Genomic DNA, 20770 nt, shown 5'->3' on the forward strand with positions numbered 1-20770 from the left:
AGAAAGTACAGAGAATATAATACAATTATAATTCCACAAGGGTAATGGAATATAAAATGATTATTATTATTATCATTTATCTGGGGTCATGACAAAGTGATATGAGTGAAATGACATTGTTGATCCTGTTTCAAGTCTCCGCCAAACTCTGATGGTACATGTGCCTCCCGTTCATTACCATCAAACTCATTAACAGCAGGAGATACCTTTTAAGTGCTATCTTGAAAAGCCAGGGCTCAGTGTGTTCTTGCCCACATCCTTTAGCTTGGGGGCATGTTTGTGGGCCGCGGGTGACCCCCGCATGTCAAGTTGACAGACACGCATTATCTCTAAATGAACTCCCCCCCGGCCCCCACACTCTCCCCGCGACCGCATGCGGCGTTCCATACGAGGGCACCCAGCAGGGGGCACGGCCCCCCCAATGATGAACTGTCTCACAATCAGCTGGAAGTGGGCATGAAATCTATGGGCTGCTGTCATTCGCCCACCTGCCAGCTCAGTTTAACAGACGTGTAAGTTCAGCGCCGCATCTGGTTTAGGCTCTTGTGTGCTGCGGGGATGATGGTTTCCGGTGTGAGGGCGAGCCGATCGGTGCCGCCTGGGCGGTTTGAGAAACATCTTTTATTGAAAGGCTTTCGTTTTGGTAGTGACTTGTTGTTGTGTATTTTTTGAGGGTTGTATTTTAGATAAACCTGCTGAAGGCTGTTTTTTTCATGTAGTGACCCTTGTGTGGGACATACTGTACATATCTTTGCCTCAGGTTTTCACTGCTGCACATACCGATAAACATGGGATTAAAATTATTTTATTTGGTATTTAAGTCGAGGCTCTTGAAAATGAGGTTGAACCAGACCAGAGTGGTGGTCACAAAGGCTTTTGTATTTGCTTGTGTGTGTGTCTCTGTGTGTGTATGTGTGTGTGTTTGTGTGTGTGGGGGGGGGTCAGAGGTCTACAGGTATACAGTTGTTCTCAAAAGCGGAACCGATTGACTGGCAGAGGTATATTTGCTGGAAAGCATAGTGTTCTCACTCCACTTAGTTTTCAGAAGCACATCACGTGCCCCTATCCTCTTGGACCCGAATGACCAACCCCTCGCTGTCGACACCATGGCTTTGAATCTGTGCTGAACTGATTGTATTTGCCCTCCACAGATCCCCCAGGTGAGCTACGCCTCCACAGCACCCGAGCTAAGCGACAACACCCGCTACGACTTCTTCTCCCGAGTGGTGCCACCGGACACCTACCAGGCCCAGGCCATGGTGGACATTGTGAAGGCCATGAACTGGAGCTACGTCTCCACGGTGGCCTCGGAAGGCAGCTATGGAGAGAGCGGTGTGGACGCCTTCATCCAAAAGTCCAGAGAGGATGGTGAGTGCTGTGCCACTCTTTTTGCATGGAGTGCCTACTAAGGTGGGGGGTAACAGTATCAACTGAGCAATCTAGAGCAAGACAGATCAAAGCAAACAATGTTCACAATACTGAACAGTAATCAATGAGTTTGTATTATGTGGTATCTGTAAAAACACGTCCCTGGTGAGGTTTCAGATATTGCAAATATGAAATCAATCCCACATTCCCAATTATGTATAAAACTCAAGCCATATCAGTTCCAAAACAACTGAATTTAAAAAAAAACAGAATGGTGTGAGTTTGCAAGCATCTGGCCATTCTTAAAATGCTTCACATGTTGCAAAAAACGTCCCTCATTTTTGTTGCTCTAAGGTAGGTATGTTCCTTGATATACGTATATGTCAGAGATTGTGGGTCTGGTTCCTACAATTGGTCTCTGGCCACGGAATTAAATGTCTCATCACTGAGAACGTAGTGAAAAGATTTTTTCATCTGGCCACACTTCAACACCCTTCAGGTATTCCAATTGCAGGGCAACCCCCATGATTGCTCTCCATGAGTCTGAAAGATTACCAGACAGGACACTGTACTAAGCAGTCCAAGGAGTAATGCCAAACACACCACCAGCTCAGAGAGTCCGGTTTTTTCCCCATGCTCTGCAGTACACTGTTCTACAATCAGCGGTAGGATTGTGTCAGGTATATAGAGCGAAATGATTGATATGGTTTCAAGTTTCTTCACCTTTCTGAACCCTCTTGGCCATTTATCTTGCCAGCTAAGGTTCACATCCACTTTGACAAGTACGATCCATTTGGCAGCATCAGGACAAGAGATGAAAGCTTTTTGTCTGCATCGCCAGAGAAACAAATGGAAAGAATGCATTTTTAGTGACTTGGATATCTGGGCTGACCGAAAAAATATAAGACGGCTCCCTGGAACTGTCCACACTTGTCACAAAGCATTTTCGGTGAAGCGTTTTACAGCCTTGTGGCCAAAAACCGACAGGCTTTCATTGTTGGCCTTATGCAGCTCATAATGAGATTTTTGTTGATTTTTACTTGTACTCTCTCTGGCACCATCCAGTCATTGAATCTGGTGTTTAACAACTGGCATGGTTTGCGAGCAGTGTACCACAAATCACCATGACGAGAGACTCCCTAGTCCCCTACTGATCTTCTCATGCAGAGAAAGGGAACAATTGAAAGGAGATATCACAGAGCCCTTGGGTCCTCAATTTCATGTCCTTCAGCTCTCCCCTCCTCTGCAGCCCGTCCCTCACAACACACACACACACACACACACACACACACACACACACACACACACACACACACACACACACACTGTGTACAGCAGGAAGGAGTGAGCATATGCTTCTCTCCCACACACTGACCCACGAAACGACTCCTCTGCAGGGGGAAAGAACAAACGGACAAAGGATTTTTTTCAGGAAAAGAGTCAAAACAACACTTTTTCATGGACAGTGTGGTTCTGCAGAAGTGTGAAGTTTGTGTGAGGACAGGGATGAAAATGACCATCTACAAAAGATGCTGTAAACAGATTTCACACTCGAAGATACAATCTCTATGGTTGTTTGCAGTGATAATACAGATTATGTGTAATTAAACACAACTATTTAGACCACCACGTCATCACAAGAACTGCTCTGTGCTGTATTAATTATATTCTGTTGATAATTAAGTAAAGCTGAATTTGACTGGAGGTATCTCACATATTTTTCAAGGCTAATCACTGATCCTCCCACAAGCATTACAAGCAACATTTCAAAACAAGAATAGATCAATATCTATATTAAATCAATCTATATTAAATCTATATAAATCTAAATTAAAATGACTCTGTATTGCAAAATCTTGGACATTCACAAGAAACAGGAGTAAATCCGTTCTCCACACACACCCACTCACAGTCTCCACAATAACACTCTATTCTAATACTGTAGCAGGAAACTAAGAGTTTCAGCACAATGGACAGCGGCCACATTTCAGCACCGCAGTGAATGGCCTACACTTACAGAACTCTTTCTCTCTCTCTCTTTCACACACACACACACACACACACACGCACAAACACACGCACACACACACACACACACACACACACACACACACACACACACACACACACACACACACAAACAGGCACAAACACACACACACGCACAAACACACACACACACACACACACACACACACACACACATGCGGAGAGAGGCACACGTCTTTTAGCTATGCTGTAATCCCATTTCCGACTCATGCAATGAGCCTTTGTGCAGATACAAACATCGCTATGGCAATCCTCTCAGGCCTCACTATTGGATTGATCGTCGTAGTAAGTCTCTGTGGGTCAAACAACAAGTAGCATAGATGCATTGAGGCTGTTGGTGACTGACATGGCACAGATACTGAGACATGAAAACAAATGGGAAAACATTCCAGGGGTATCACAGCAGAAAAAGTTTCACCAGAGAGACAGGGAAGCACTCATGTGTTGCATAGTTGGTGCATGCAGAGGTGAGCCAAGCGACTCAGGTCATATCACGCGAATAGCACCAGTATATGCTTACCCATTGTATTGTGTTGAAGATAGAATCGAAAAAGAAACGTAATGTTCAGACAATACCCCCTGTTTTCACTTCACTGCCAAGCAGTGTTCTCCAAATGTGAGCAGGTGATGTATGTAAAAAGATTTTGAAAGATCATTTCTAAAATGATTTTGACAAGTTTACAAATAAAAATAGTCTTTTAAATGTCCCCTATGTAGGAGGACTTTTACCATGTATATTCATGCATGTTAGCATATGGAAATCCTCAAAGTGTACATTCTCCTTTATTTTTAAATGGTAATAGATTGATACAGTAATACATCACCATTTAGATAAAATCTCTAACGACATCTTAAATAAGATCTCTAACAATTGATAGTTGTAGATCTAGACAGCTGTTCAGTTGTGCGGGTCTTTTAACAGATTCACACCTTGATTTGTGAGTAATGACTAAGTCACTAACAGGGAAGTTAATCAGTTAGGTGAAATGAAATATTTAAACCATGAAATAAGAGAAAACAAGATTTCACAAACGATGAAACGTGACAGCTCGGCACATCCTAGCTGGAGGAGCTATGTCTTTGCTCACTGACACTCACATTAATGCACATATTATTATACATTGTGAGGGATTACATTGTGAGTACACTGTCAGAGATGAATGGAAATCAGGTTCAGTTTTCTTGGTAAAGCTTTACATTCATATTCCCTCAATGAGCGTTAGTAATGTTAATGTTAGGTGTCGTCACCATAAGGACCGTGTTGGTCTCTTCCTTACGGGTAGTGTCATTAGCATGTATATTGTGCAATTACAGGTCAAACCGGTTAAGTGAAAATGCCAAGTGTGTAGCCTCTTGTGATATTTATGGTCTTGGGAGCAGAACCTTTAATCACACTAGTCAGTATGTTGTCAATCTGAGATTCTGAAATCAATCAGATATTGGATTTTGTTCTGAGCTGAACAGCCTCAGTAGAAGCAGAAGAGCAACTATATTTGAATTTCCTTTGAATAAAACACTGAAATTGCCGGATGTGTTATTTAAAAATAAAATAAAAAAGGCTCAAATGATCAAGGTCGGGAATTACGGTATTAAAAGCACTGGGAAGCAGTTCTTTCCACTGCAAGTTCCTTAAATGTTCAGTGGTGGATCTCTAATCAAAATGATCAGTTCTTTCAGTATTTGCATTTCTAGAACCGTTTTCGGAGAGAGCTCTCTAACTTTGTGGACTATAATTCTGTGGCCATTCACAGATGGATGCTGCAATGAGCAGGGCCACTTGATACACAAACATGTTCAATGTGGTACTAAAACGTTGCTCCAATTGTATCAGCGGACCAAATGTTTGTCAGAAAAACACACCATGCACAATGCCAGCAGCACCATACAAATTCATTTTTCCAGCCCTGTCGTTTGTGTGAACCAGCACTTCAGGGGGATCATGTGGCTAACCAGCCCTTTTGCCTTTTCCTGGGTTCTGTCTAAACAGAATTACCACATTCAGACTAACATCTGCCTTATGCCTCAAGAAACCCCAGTGACAGTGCGTCGCAGAAGGCTTGGCAGGAGGTCTGCAACACTGCATGACGCACTTTTTGATCAAAGGCGTGTGATCAAAGACTGTGGGTGAGGCTGGTGTTTGATTCGCCAATATGATATTGCTATACCAAAAATCCTTAGCAGGGCAGACTACAACTCTAATGACCGTTTCCCTCTGTGGATTCAAATTGACAGTGTGCAATAGCTGTCACTGCCTGCACATACCATTTCATTTGTTTTTGCTGGTGAGCTGGGAGATATCTCCTCATGTATTTCGCATCATTATGGTGTTAATGGTAGTGTCCCGAGAAATCTATTTAAAACAATATACTCTATGTTCAGTCTATAGATAGACAGACAGACAGATAGATAACACTGCGATTTTGGTTACAAGACACCTATCGTAGTGTTCCCTAGTTCCGTCCTGGCGATAAAAAAAGACAAATAGTTTTAAACATTTATAAATTGAAAAATCAATCAACCTTACATATTTCACTAACGGTGGGTGTCTAGATTACGACTGGTATCTTGTTTGTATTTGGATACATGTGCTTATGCCATTATGCCAAACAGCTGCTTTGGTCAAGTTTACATAAGAATAAAACATTTTATGAGATATAATGATAACAGGCAGAACCATCATGTGGAAATGACTAAAGCTGCGCATCAATGGTGACATATTTTACATACTTAAGAGCTGTTTTGCAGGGCACTGCTTCTGTAGGCGGCAAAATAAATCAGTTCACAAACATATTAGTCAATCTGATGTCATCGTGAGGTACAGACGTAGTTATGTACTTACCCTTGCAGGTGTAAAAAAAAATCTTACAAAGTGGCCCTTTGCATTGAGACCATATCAAAGATTTTACACCACACTAGGGATTAACTGCGAATACTAAATGAAGAACTATTCAAATGCAGTGTTTCAATTTTATTTTGAAGACCAACTGAACTACACCAAGTGACAGAACATGAGGAGTCTGGGCTCTGTGTTTAAAAAGTCAGGTTGAAGATTTCAGCCCCATCTCCTGGCAGAGGCCTGCACCCATCATTAGACTGATTGATTGATTAATAGAAATAATTAGCCTGAGGGAGCGCTTTTCCGTCAGGCGAAAGGATAGCCTGAAAAGCTTCACCCTGTGTGCCGAAACTGGAACAGCCCGCCTTTGAAGCAGATAGATGCAACAGATACAGGAACATCCCAGAGTGAGAGGCCTCTCATCCATCAACATCCTTCCCAAAGACAAACGAAAGAGGACCTGTGCTATCTATCCACATTTACTGAATTCATAGACACTCACATCATGGAGATACTTCTTGTGCCCAGCTCTAACAGCATATGGTATTTGCTGTGTACAAAGTTTCAACAAAGCTACCTATTTGTTTTTCTTAATATGACACTTCCTCAAAGACCAGCAGAGGAGCACCTACGCTACCCATTCATGGGTATACACAGCAACGAGAATTGCAAGGGTTTTCTTTGATCCAGAACTAAATAGTTTTAACACTGAGAAAAAAAGAGAGAAAAACTTTCAAGTGCACCGTTTCATGGCCATGACAATGCATCAATGTCGTTTTATCTCTTAAAAAAGTACAGACAACTGCCGAATGGTGAGAGATGCACAGATCCTTTAGAGACAATAGTCTTTCATTTGCCTTTTAAGTCGAACAGAGCACTCCTCTTTCCCAGCTGTCAAACATGTGATAGACAGGAGCTGCAGGATAACACCCTCCTCCTACTAGAAATTTGAATTAATGCACTCACTTCACTTGACTAAGAGTCTCACTGATGACTTTTCATCCATGTCTTTAAAAACTGCATGTCTTAAAAAGTATTTCCAACACTGGCAGGAATAATTGCATGTGGTAGTGTAATGAGACTGAGTGTGTCATTTATTTGACAATTTTAAGAAACAGGAGGTGAGAGAACGCTGCAGTGACAGATGCATTTACCTTCTTCAAATGCATTGTACTTTGCTGTGGTAGAGCAGGTGATACTCTGTTTCCTCTTTTCCAGTTTGATGCGGTCTTTCTAGACGTTCCATATATTGGGTTTGATTCCTATGGCGCACACAGTAACCAACTGTCCAAATGTACCACTGGCAGCACTGAGTAAGAGGGTCCACTAGATGAATAAGGATGTTATTATACAGGAAATGACCTTTGGAGAAAGCATGTGGTTATAAGTAAAGGTAGATTATTTCCTTGTTTCCTTCACATTTTAATAGAGGGAGGATTGACAATGACAAATGAAAATCAGCCTGAATCCAAATTTGACCTCATGCTCTCAACTCTTATCATACCTGCATTAGAAATAACTATGATGTTTTTCCACAAAGCCATTTTGAAGTTGACTTCTGCCTCAAGGTCCTGTGTTCACGGCTGTTACATGCTTCAAAATGTCTGTTGAAACCAGAGCAATGCCTAAATACGCATGAGAAATAAAATCACAAAAATACTGATCCTTTCTAGCCTTTCTTCACACACCACCTGATGTGTGGTCTATCCTGCGGGGAATATGTATTTGCCACATGCTGCAGGTCATGGGTCTTTGAGCAGTTTGTCATGCTGAATGGCCTAATCCTCAGACCTTCAGATGACATATTTCAGACATTAGATTTGTGGTCACTTTTTAGAGATGAAGCCCAGAAAAAGGCAAATTTAATTTGAATCTGAAATATAAAGTCCAAATTAGGTGGTCATTTTTTCTGTGTGATTCTTATCAACAGTCAACATTTACGATCCTGAACATGTTTTCTGTTCTCTTATCTCTTGTACCTTTTCTGTATGAATTTCATAGTAAGATGAGGTGAAGTGTGCTGGTAATTCAAAAGAGCAAAAACAATAACAAACCTATTTAGTTGTACAAAACGATACTAGACAAACACATATACTCATATACCGGTAAGTTATATAACTAATATACTGTAAGTAGCCATTTTGTGAGTACATAAGATTAATTGAGTATTACAAACCTCAAATGCTAATACTAATGACTTATTTTGGTCCATTGGAACTTGCTGTCTCCACCAGCAGTCTGTGACCTATTAGGCAGATGAGGCTTCATTAGCATAAAATGAATTGCCTGGACATGGCCCAAATTGACCAAAGTTGGCTGTGATTAAATGGCTGTGCAGAGCAAGGAAGGTCATTCAAGTTTATAAAGGAAAGCAGTCCAAATGGGTTTTGCAGTGTGATGATGTTCACTGTGGGGGGAATCGCTTTCTGTCAGAGAGCAGGCAGACTACACAGTACTCAGGATGATTTTCAAATCTAAACAAATTTGTCAAATTGAATCTCAGCCAACTAATCAGCAGTGTCAATTTCAATGAGCGAAACTGAGAGCAAAATGAGATTTGGGAGGATAGGAATGGTGGTTTATCCAAGAGCCCTGGTGGGTTCCCAAACAACCTCTTAAGATCTCTCACTTCATAGGAAGCCTTATTTTTGTGCCAGATTAAACATGCCTTCTGAGTTTTTGAAAGCAGCAAGACAATAACTAATAAATATCAGTCACAATACAGTGATTTTATTAGGCTAAATGCATTTACTTTGTAAGAATTCAAATCACTCCGATGTTCCCTTCCCTGAGAGTACCCATACTATGCTACATTATGTGCATTGTTTAAATATGAATGACGCTTCTTTCTTTGTTGTACTGTATTTATAATGCATACAAATTTACATCAGGTAATTGGGTAGAAGATTTGTATTCTTTCCTATGAGTATAGCTAGATGTGTATAACGTGTTACTCTGCATGTTCCACATGTATACATATATATATGCACTGGTATGCTCTTGGGCTTTGAAGGGGAAGTTATGCATTTAATCAGCCTGGTTTCAGTTTGGGGACAGAAAGCAGGGCAGGGATGGAGGGAAAGGATGGGGGGAGGATGAGGCTGGCAGAAGAGCAGATGTCTTCTGTGCCCCTGTCTCAGCAAGAGCCCCTTAATGAGAAGACATTTTGCACCATATTTGGCAGTTTGGGGTTAAACTGTAAGCAAGTCTCTCCTTTTTTTTGCTCTTCCTGTCTTTCTTTTGACTTTGTGGTTTTTTGAAAATGTGTTCTGTAATAAATTGGACAAATGCCATTTTACGGGGCTGAACCAGCCAACCCCAGTTATTTAGCCGCTCATCCTGTTTCTTGTGCATTCCCTTCATCCCTTTATTCTTTTCTGTTTTCATATAACAAATAGACTGGCAAAATCACCCACTTTCCATTTTTAACTGAAACTGCACTAAAAATATTATCAAAGGTGGTCAGAGAAAATCTTTGGTTGATGCATCCATGCCTGCCATTATGTTTTAACTCTTTCAGTCAGCTGCAATGGTTGTTTCACCTATTCACCTATCAAAATAACTCTGTGCAGCCTCTCTATAGACTTGGGTTTGTTTATTAAAACAACCAACAAGCATTACATGAACAGTCATTCATGTAGGAATATTCTGATCTGTTTCCGTCCCTTTGATCATGATACTGCTTTAGGACTTGATGATTGTTTTCGTTTGTTTGTTTCAAAGTTGGTTTTATCACAGTTACCTTTCAGCTTTCACCACAAGAGGATCTAAACACAAACCTTACAAGAGTGACCCCAGTCTCCATCCTCTAAGTATATTTGATTGCTAAACAACACCTTTTCAGGACCATTAGAGAGGAGTGCTGCAATGATCTATGTCAGGGGTGTTATTTCAACACCATGAAAATTCACCAAGAGAGGAGAGTTCAACCCGTTAACCTGTGCTGTGTTAAGGGAAAACTGAGACAGGCTATAGGTTGAATTTGCAACCTTTGTCTTCAGAACACACACAATTAAATATGAGAAGGTAGCAGGCTATTTACATGGTAGTAGCATTACCTCGATAACATTAGGCACATAGACACAGTCTCACTAACTGGTGGAGTGCAAAAGAGGCTATCACCAGCTAACGCATCTGGTGGTGTGTACATCTCTCTCTGTGAGTTCCTGTTTTTCTCCTCTGAGGTTCCTTGTTCAGGGGAACAAGACCTGCTAATGATGAGGAACTGTCCTCAGAGTATCTCTCTCTCTATATATATATATAGATATATACGTATATATACAGTATATATATATATCGTGTGCCATAATCTTCACTTGACTCCTAAGCTAGCCTTAGCTCTGAGCCTTTTCGAGTATGTGTCACTTACAAAATGTCAGTCTGCCAAGGAGCCTCCAGTGAGCAAAGGTCACAGAATGTTGATGGTCCCTCATTCTAAGAAACCTCTCGCTCTGCTGTGCATCACCAAAGAGGAAGGGCATGCCATGTCACAAAGTAAGCTTAAAGCATAAAGCTTTATCCATACAGAGAAATAAGGGTCAGTGAATCCAATACATTGAAAGCATTTGCTGTTAGCAGGTGCTAGCATGCAATAAGGTACAGCTTCAATTAAATGAGAGACTGTTTTAACGTGTTTGCTTGCTCAAATAGTCCTTACATCCTCCTGTCCGAGACAGCATAAAAACTAAACTTGGCTGCCTGTAGAGTTGAAGCTCCTCACTGGATTGATGTTTGCTCCCCAAATTACTTGTGATTGAGCGTGGCATGCAAGGGTCAGAGGCCGTGCGCTGAAGCGTTAGGATCCCGCTGACTCCCAGCCTATCCCATATTACGCCATTTTAATTTAACACATCTGATGCTACGCTGCAGTCTAATCTTCTCTCTTTTTTTCTCTTCATACTTTTTGTTGTTGTTGTTGTTGTTCAAAGGTCAGGTCAAACCTTTGGAAAAACTTCACAATCCCATCAGGTGGGAGACCTGTTTGAAAAATGTATGCACCAGATCACCCCCTCTCCCCAAAAACCCCAGGCCAGCAAAAGCGCGCTTTTTTATTGAATCCTTTGAGTCAGTTTTTAGGTCAAACTCGACTTCTAAGACAGTGGTCTTATGCAGCCAAATGGGGTGGAAGTTTTCAGATACAAATATAGAGTACAATACAATGGCAGATACATTTTATTACAGAGTGAAAGTTCACATTTAACATTTCGCCAAACAAATATCAACCTTATGTACGAACAGTTGTGTGAAACTGATGCAGTGTATCCTGATGCCCTTATGCTAATTGCATCTATCCTTTGATGCCTGTCTCAGTATGATTGGCCAGGGACATGTGACATGGTGCAAGTCATCAAAGTAATTTAGTGAAAAAGAAACAGTGGGTTAAATACTGTAGGATAGTCTGTTTTTGTGCAGTAACACCAATCTTTTTTTCCAGATTTTTTGTACCTCTTCTCTCTTGGGACATCATTACCTTTCTATTTTTACGTTCTATTTTCAGGGCCTAAGTCCAAAATGCACACAGGCACAAGCAACCAGACACATACAGACAGACAGACAGACAGACAGACTGGCAGACAGACAAACAGAGACACCTTGACAGATATTAACACAACTGCACTCACTCACACACAGACTCATACACGCAAGCAGGCACGTGCACACACACACACACACACACACACACACACACACACACACACACACACGCACACACCCGGGTTTAAACACATGTCACAAGCTTTTAAGCAGCAATACGGATTTCTGTTTGCAAACACCACTAACAGCCCAGCAGACACTGATAAAAGCTTGTCAACACACTAACTGGTGTCTTTTGGCAGTATAGCTGGCAATGTCATGCGTGTGAACTTTTCTTCCATGTTATTTGTAGTCCAGTAAAAGTACAAACTGCTTACTGGAAACTGGAATCTATACACGAAACATGAATTATGTAGTCTGAAAATGCACAGGGAGCAGGTTAGTAAAACACCACAATACTACCATTTTTGTACACCAATGTGAACTCCTCCCTTGTATTGTTTTTAAAAGATACATTCAAAAAACTGCCGTTGCAAGATACCTGTGGTCAGCATAAACTACATACACTGGAATGCAATTTCTTGGTATACAGCCCAGTTTTAAAAGAATGGTTGTGACAACTGCATTCACACGCACAGACACACACATGAACGCTCGCACAAACACACACCACCCTTTTCTGTGCCAAAAATCATGGCCTTGAGGACAAAGGACTCAGATAGGGCTATAGGCTTTAGAATGTCATCCCGATGCAGGAGATAACCTGTCAGATGAACACCACTCTGCACACACATTAACTGTTTAGCCCACTTGCTGCTGCACAGGATAAATTGGTATGCGTAACGGCAACACAAGTGCAGCGGAAAGCACAATTATAGAATACAGTGGTGGAATATAGCAACAAATTGGCGTTGCAGGGTAACAACAACTGAACATGAATTCACCATGAAGACGAGATGTCACCCCCTGAAACTAAATGTGTTGAGGGAGCAGAACAAGCCACTGAGAGAGAACAGTGCAGATAAAATCAGACCAGAGACATAAATGTTTGACCATTCCTGAAAACCAAAACACCCTCAATCACAAGGCCTAGTTAAGTCATTCTCTGAAGCCATGTTGACCTACAATGCTAATTTCTTTAATGTATCAAAGTTGTCTGTCTCCTGTGTAATTACTAAATAGACCTTTGAAGGACCCTATGACTGGTTAGCCGATATTGAATCTTTAAAGTTGTCACCCGTATTAAGAATGGTCTACACACTTTTATAATATCTAGGATGTATGAGTTTGTGACACTATAGGAGGCAACTTTATGATAACTTCAGATCAACAATATCAATAGCATTATGTTGTATCCCAGATGAATACCTTCCATACAATCAGCTTAACCGAAATATTTTCGGACGAGTCATAATTTAGCATAAATTACATCTGTAATATTTCAGATAGTCAAAGATGAACTGTGGGTACCTTTAGTTTTCCTATACATCTCAGTGAATAATTTAAGTCTTAGTTTTGTCATAAAATAATGACAGTATAATTAATTATACATATCTTACCATAGACACACACACATATATATATATATATATATATATATGTATCTTCCGGCATGCTTTAGTATGGCTGTAGCCAATGACTGTAGACAGGAAAGCAGAAATGTAAGTAAGACTTTATTTATTTATTATTTATTTATATAGCACATTTCATACAAGAGTTGCAATTCAAAATGCTTTACATAAAATCAATAAAAGCAAGCAGCAGGAGCAGGAGCAATACATGGAGTGAAAGATAAATAAAAATGATCAACATCGTATCAGAACCTTGTGTTCTGATAGGCTTCTTGGATTACAAAAATCATGATAAAAGGATTAAAAGTAACAGTTTAAAAGAGAAATAGTAAAAATAGTGCAAGTTACAGAGAAATAAATTTAGCCAGATGAAATGAATACAATGCTTTGGTAAAAAAAAAAAAAAAAAAAAGCTTTTTAAAGATGCCTAGCGTGTTTGATTCCCTAATATCAATAGGTAATGTGTTCCATAATTTTGTGGCGTACAGTAGTTGACAAAGGCTGCATCACCAATCTTCTTATTATACGACTGCTTCTGGTGACCTGTAACAGACTTGTATCTGATTATCGCAGTGTTCAAGCTGGTGTGTAGTTAGTAACAGAGTTAGCAATATAGCTAGGTCCTTGTCCATTTAGAGCTTTGTCTATGTGAGGAGGAGGACCTTAAAGTCAATTCTAAAGGTAACAGGAAGCCAGTGTGTGTAGTTAGCTGGCTAACGTTAGTTTGTCACATATCATATCACAAATCAGTCTGGACACCACCTTGCCTGTTAGGTAACAATTTATGTTAGATCAAAGATACCATTTGATAGATGTTAGATGCTATACATATAACATAATTACTGTTTAACCATTGCTGTCGAGGTAAGTTTTCAAGTTCAATGTAAATCAAATTCAAATGAGCTTTAAATCAGTACTCATTATGGTGTATTACAAGTTCACCAAACCGAAGTGACTTAGCCAGCATGCTAATTTTAGCAAGACAAACGTTCTCAGCAGCAGCAACTTTTAAATAATTCGATAAAACCTTTCAGAAAATATTGTTTTATTTAACGTTAACGGTGCTTTATGAATAACTATTATTTTAAAACTTTAAAACTGAACTATAAATAGCAACAGAATTTGAATAAATAACAATAACCGTTTTGACCTAATGTAAAAAAATAAAAATTACAGTGCGTTCTCATTGGCAATATAATATGACCAGGTGTAATTTGTCAGGTGAAATTTCGATGCAATAAAAAAAAACATTTGCCCCTCTACTATCTGCATGATTGTCCTAAAACCCACCCATAACATGCCACCCTGGTAAACGTCACCTATTTCACCCAGTCTCTCTTGCCTTTTAAATTATTTTATTTTTATTAGCCCAAATATTAAGCAGAGGGTGCTACAACGATTCTCCATGTTTTATTATAAGTTAAGGTTATTTAATTAGGTGTACGTTTGATAGTGCTGAACCTCTCTTACCTAACTCCGCTCACCCCTGGCTTTCACCCTGACACCGCCTCAAGCACCATTTAGCCCTGATTGGCCAAAGAGGTAGCCCAGAGAAGGCACGATCCAGCCCCGGAAGTGACAATTAGGAACGCAACTTTGCCTTGGCAGTAGCACCTGCACAGCCACAGAAATAACCACAGCAAGCAAGTCACTCCTTCACATAGTCTTCAGCAGTTACACTCATAAACAAATGCCAGTCCTTTCAGTTAAGTTTTACGACTACGTCTTGAATGCCAGCTAATTTTAATTTTGGCGATTACTCTCCCATACAACTTCCTGTTAATTCCTCGTAAACACCTTGCACCCAAGACAAGAAAAATGTACAGAGTAATTAGAGTACAGAGTAATTTTTTTTGGACAGAGTCAATCTGCCAGCTTTATTAAACCACTTGCTCTGAAAAAAAAACATTCAGGCTAAGTCAGGTTTGCCTGGGGCTTTTCTGTTTTTAGAATGGAGAACAGCAATGGTGAATGGGAGAGGTAAATCAACCTAGATATTAAGATTACAACTGTGACGATAGATAAAACTATTTAGTTTTGTTTGAAACAAAAATAGTTTTTACCTTTCTAAGCTAGCCTATATGTAGGCCTCTGTGTTTTTTCCCCAAGTGTGCATGGAAATACAGTTTCTTACGGTCATGTCAATAAAGCAAGTCTATTTGAACTTAATTGAACTGAGAGAGACAGAGACAGAGACAGAGACAGAAACCTTCACTTTATAAACTTGGTTGTCAGTTTACCATAGGCCAATTATTGGTGTAAGGTAGGGGTTGCGTAGATTGCTGGAGTATTATAGTTATCGAGCAGCTACATCGATTTTCAGGTTAACAGTACTTGTTAATCACGTGATGCTAGTGTCGCATTGACTTAATTTCTCATACTGCTTTGTTTGGAGCCGGGGTGAAGCAGGTGTTGGAGGGAGAGGAGAGCAGAAATCAGTGGAAGGGTGTAAATCATACATCAAACAGTTTCACACAGCAGTTATACATTCGGAAAACAATGGAACAGAAGATTTGATGTTCTTTTCTGAAGGTGAGATCCGGCAAACCAAGGCTTCAGGAAAAGATGACACTTAGCTTTAACTAGGCCATTCTATGGCAAGAGGCCTTAACTTGACCCCTAGGCACTTAGCATAACCCATTTCCACAGCACAGTATATCTTGGGGGCCATTCTGGCACAAACAACATTTGCGGAGAATATTACGTTTTAGAAGCATTGTAAATTAGATGTTACAGTGACATGCTAGCACAAAGCACTCTTACATTTGGAATGGTAGCTCACACATTTAGAGGTAGACATACATGTATTTCCCCTAAACCCCTCTACATGCCACATAGAGCTTCCCCCAAACCTAAAACTTTCCCAACCTCTCACACCAGGGACCATTTATCTCACTGGGGTAGAGCCCCTGATGTTAAGATCCATCCTCAGTGTAGGAAATGTCTGCTCTGAAGTTACATTTGACCTAGATTGTGAAAAAAGTTTGAGGCAGCTAGTGCAACAGAGGTAAGACCATGACCATGCAGCTGCAGGGAAACCCCACCCAGCTGCAGTAAAACCCCACCCAAAGTCTCCTCAGGACCAACTCTGATACTAAGTGCAGTGATTTCTGCTGCAGAAATTGTGAGTGACCTATGAGTACTGTATATAGGGGGATGATACCTACAAAAAAAGACATGGAGCCAATACTCACTTTAGTAAAATGGTAAGAGATGTGGTTTGTCCACATTTTAATGTCCTTTGGTACTGGCATTAACATGGGAGCTCTGTTTATGCAAAGCCTCAGTCCAGCAGGCAGGCCAAGCGGCGAGAGCTCTCATCTCTTGGAGGGAGGCACTAACACCTGGTCACGGTAAAAGTCATTAACAGCCGTCCTTTGATTCACATCCCCCTGGTCTCCACAGGTGTCCCTATGCTTGAATCAAGTCATGACCTCTGTCTATTGAAGTTAGTGGCTCACAGTATACATTTAGGTAAATTATGGTAAAAATGGTAAGTTCATGAAAAAATACAACATTGTATGTAAATATTTACATTTATTCCACAAGTTATTGGTTCATATTTTTGGTAAAGGATTCACAACAATTGTGACCTTTTATGTTTACATCATGATACATGCACTCATGCATTTATTATCTGTTCTATTGTATAATATAGTGTTAAAGGAAAGGCACAGTAGTCTAATAACTCTGATACATATGATCAAAAGATACAGTCAGCAATGATCAAAGCCACTCATAATATTGGGATAATTAACATGACAACAATGTCAGTTGAAGAAGGACATCTCAATGTAGCTCAGCAGGACTGGACATGTTTGTTAGAATGTACTGGATCAGTGAAACGAGTGGCTGGATATGGGTTTGCTGGGTTTTTCCTTCTTTAGTTCATTGTCATTCTTTTATAACAGATTTTCATGCACATTTCGATGTGTTTCTAAGATATATGTTGATTCCCCCAGTCATTGTTACCATGAATAGCACTTCAAATAGAATCAGGTCCGTGTGTCTGAGTCCGTTCTTTTTGGTCAGAATTGTATGCAGTGCATATGCTGCCAAATTTAATCACACATCTAGTTATCTCCACGCTCTGGCCATTTCCACAAATTAATTTCATTTCATTTGATTATGTAAAACCACCACAAGCTATTAATAATAGCTTGTAATTGTACACGATTGATTCATATCTGAAGTTAATTTGTGAAAAAAAGACAATTCAATCACAACACTGTAATCTGTAATGTTTTATTTGTACTTTGGCATTAACATTTGGTATTTACATAGGCTAAATGTACAGTTCTTCTTATGTGTCATAGATCTGGGGGTTACAATGCACCTCGCTTTAAAAAGAGGCCTGATTACATTTCTCTTTCAGAGAATGACAGTGGGTGATCAATTTTAAACCATTTAATGCTTCTTTGGCTATCCTTTTTCATATCTACTCTCTATGTTAAAGAACACCAGTTCTGTCAATGTTCCTTGGACACGGCCTAGGATTAGATAGATGGATTTGCTGCTTGGTATGGGTATCTTACACATGCTGCTGGCAAGCCAGAAATAAATGTCTAAGTATATTGGCTTGGCCTCTAATTTTCACAGGATTAGGACATTTTTCCTAATAAATTGAACTTTACTGTAGCGGAATGTCTTTCAGTTCATTTTAATGTTCATTTTCAATTTTTCTAGCCCCTAATACGGAATGCATTTATGGAAGTCCCTCCAAGTCACATTTTCCATATTAACATATTTTAAATCACATTTGCTTTGGTAGTCACAGATTGTGCCTGGTCCCCTGTTGGGCAATTACAAGAGAGCCAAATACAAATGGCTTCTCTGCAGGCAGCTTTAAGCCTTTCCAATTGAAGTAAGAGACTCTGGAGAAGGCCAAGCTGCTCAGGCTTGTTCTTAAACAGGGACTAAAACGAAGCCCATCCAATGCAGTCAGTGAAGAATTTCACTTTTTCTCCAGGCTGAATATTCAATTCATAAATTGACATGCTACCATATCAATGTATATGTTTTACTGTCACAGTCTGATTTTTACCAATGTTTAAGCAATATGACACGAGTGCAAGTGGAGTTGGTAAAGGATATCCCCACGGCTGTGATTCGGCCGGAGGCTGAGTGCCGCGGGTAATCAAGCCGTGCGACCAAATTGAGTCAGAAACATTGTGCCTGTCTTTACATTTCCCCTACTCTATTGGTTCCCTTTCCGTAATCAAAAAATGTACAAATGTAACGTTATAAAATCGTTTCCTGCCATTATGCTCTCTTTCAATGAATGGATTGTTCAGTGCCGTTGTGCCCGGATATTCACACTCATGGAATGCCTCTTGTCCCATCAGAAATGAATAAATCATTCAACCGGACATAACTGTTGTATGATGAGCGATATTATGAATGTTATGACATCATTCTCTTCTCCTCTTGATCTATTTTCATTTCCTCTGGTCTCTTTACAGGGAGTGTGTGCATCTCACAGTCTGTTAAAATCCCAAGAGAGCCAAAGCAAGGAGAGTTTGTGAAGATCATCCAGCGAATCTCAGACAACCCTAACGCGAGAGTAGTGATTCTCTTTGCCAATGAGGATGACATAAGGTGAGATGGTAAAATGTTGAGAGCATGCTTGGGTTATGTGTATAACAAAATACCAGGAAGACGTTACCATTCACTTGTCAGAATAAGAAAGGTGCAGGTGTGATGTTGAGCAATATTTTGACCCTTTTCAAGGGATACTAGTAACATTCTAAGTAAAACTCCCATGTCTCTGTGTGCCAAGAGCACAATTTCAGAATGGATATTAAATGATTTGTAGGTGAGTCTGCTTTCTTTTCAAGATAAAAGGGATTCATATTACATTAGTAGTTAGAACTGCACATGGCAACAAAGAGCAAACCTATACCCAGACCTCTGGAATGGCAAGCTTATTTGGAATAAGTTAAAATAGCTTAATTGAAAAAATACTTGGAAGTAGGAGGAAGTAGGACACCAAACATTGTGCTTGGGTATGGCAGACAAGCATGTTACAGAAATCTTTTCTAGTGTAATTTAACCTTTCTGAGAACATTAGAGGATATATGTCTATAAATATATTTGTATCTTTATCACTGTTTTTATGTTAATTTTAATTATTTTAATTATTTCTTTTTATGCACTTTATCCTAGTTTTTATGTTTATTTGATGTTTATTTTTATGTGGACCACTGTGCATGTAATTTCTTTGTGCACGTAATTTATTTACTGTTAAGCACTTTCAGCTGCGTTCTTTTGCATGAAAGGCGCTATATAAATCAAGTTTATTATTATTATATAAAAAGTTGTGCTTCTCCTAGTGATGGACTCAGACTATGGTGCTTGGCAGTAGCATGTGGGGAAATATGAACATTAATTCAGAGTCCTGTTTTGTCAGCCAGGCAGTGTGCAGAAGAAGTCCCAGGCAGTGTAGTAACTGGTTATGTGATGGAGACATGATGTCTAATAGGGCCCTAAAATTCTCACCATCACACCTTTAATGAACGAGATACTGCAGAACACAAACCTCCAATACTCTGTGCAGATGAATCCCTTCAGAAAGGTTTTCAGATGGACATTCTGCATTCTAACATTTGGGGTGGAGACTGACTTTGAAAAATGGTCCCTATAACTGTCTCTTTGAAAGGATCTAGTGCACATTCAAAAGGGTGGGTGGCTCAAAAGGGTGGCTCTGATGACCTATAGCAGAAATATGGTAGAATCATTAGCTTACAAGGCATATTTTCCCAAATGGCAGTCCCATTAGTCTTGTGATCCATCATGTTTTATGCAACCTGCTCTAATGGAGAAAGCAACACAGTATAATGTTAGAATGGGTTTTAAGCATTCACTTCACGATGTGCGCAACTTGCATGTAGATCTAGCAAAAACCCATATTTCACTACAGGCTGAACCTTCCCTGTGGTCAAACCTCTGGAACAAACAAAGCAAACAGAAAACTTGTAACTTGAATCATCTGATGGTTATTTTGGTCCAGCAGTAGCTGCACAGGTCTTTTTTGTTAATTTTGCTTGTGATCTTGTTTCAGACGACTGCTGCAAGCTGCAGAGCAAGAGAATAAGATCGGCCACTTCTTGTGGGTGGGATCAGACAGCTGGGGGTCAAAGATCTCCCCTGTGGAGCACCAAGAGAGAGTTGCAGAGGGTGCCATCACCATCCTCCCAAAACGCCAGTCCATAAGAGGTATGGAAAAAGAGCGAACGGTCCTCCTTATAGTAGGTTTCAGACTGTCACTGCTACATGAAGTAACGGTCAAAGACCTAGCAAAAAGTGTATTTACTCCTTTTCCAATGCACTGTGCACTGTGCACTTTGAGAATAAACTGTCATGAGCTTTTGTTCAAAAACATATTGACAATAGTGTCACTGGGTGTATTGAT

At 40.0% G+C, this 20770-nt stretch overlaps 1 protein-coding gene across 1 annotated transcript in view; it reads left to right on the forward strand.

Annotated features, from left to right (window-relative positions):
* The window catches only part of LOC308371373 (metabotropic glutamate receptor 4-like), a 175990-nt gene that overhangs the window by 105790 nt on the left and 49430 nt on the right, over nucleotides 1-20770 (forward strand). The window contains exons 3-5 of the mRNA XM_080846240.1: nucleotides 1152-1368; nucleotides 18822-18957; nucleotides 20420-20574. Coding sequence (XP_080702366.1) covers nucleotides 1152-1368; nucleotides 18822-18957; nucleotides 20420-20574 — 508 coding nt within the window. The remainder of the gene's footprint in view (nucleotides 1-1151; nucleotides 1369-18821; nucleotides 18958-20419; nucleotides 20575-20770) is intronic.

This window comes from Sprattus sprattus (genome assembly GCF_963457725.1).
Source record: "Sprattus sprattus genome assembly, chromosome: 10".
NCBI classification, from domain to species: domain Eukaryota; kingdom Metazoa; phylum Chordata; class Actinopteri; order Clupeiformes; family Clupeidae; genus Sprattus; species Sprattus sprattus.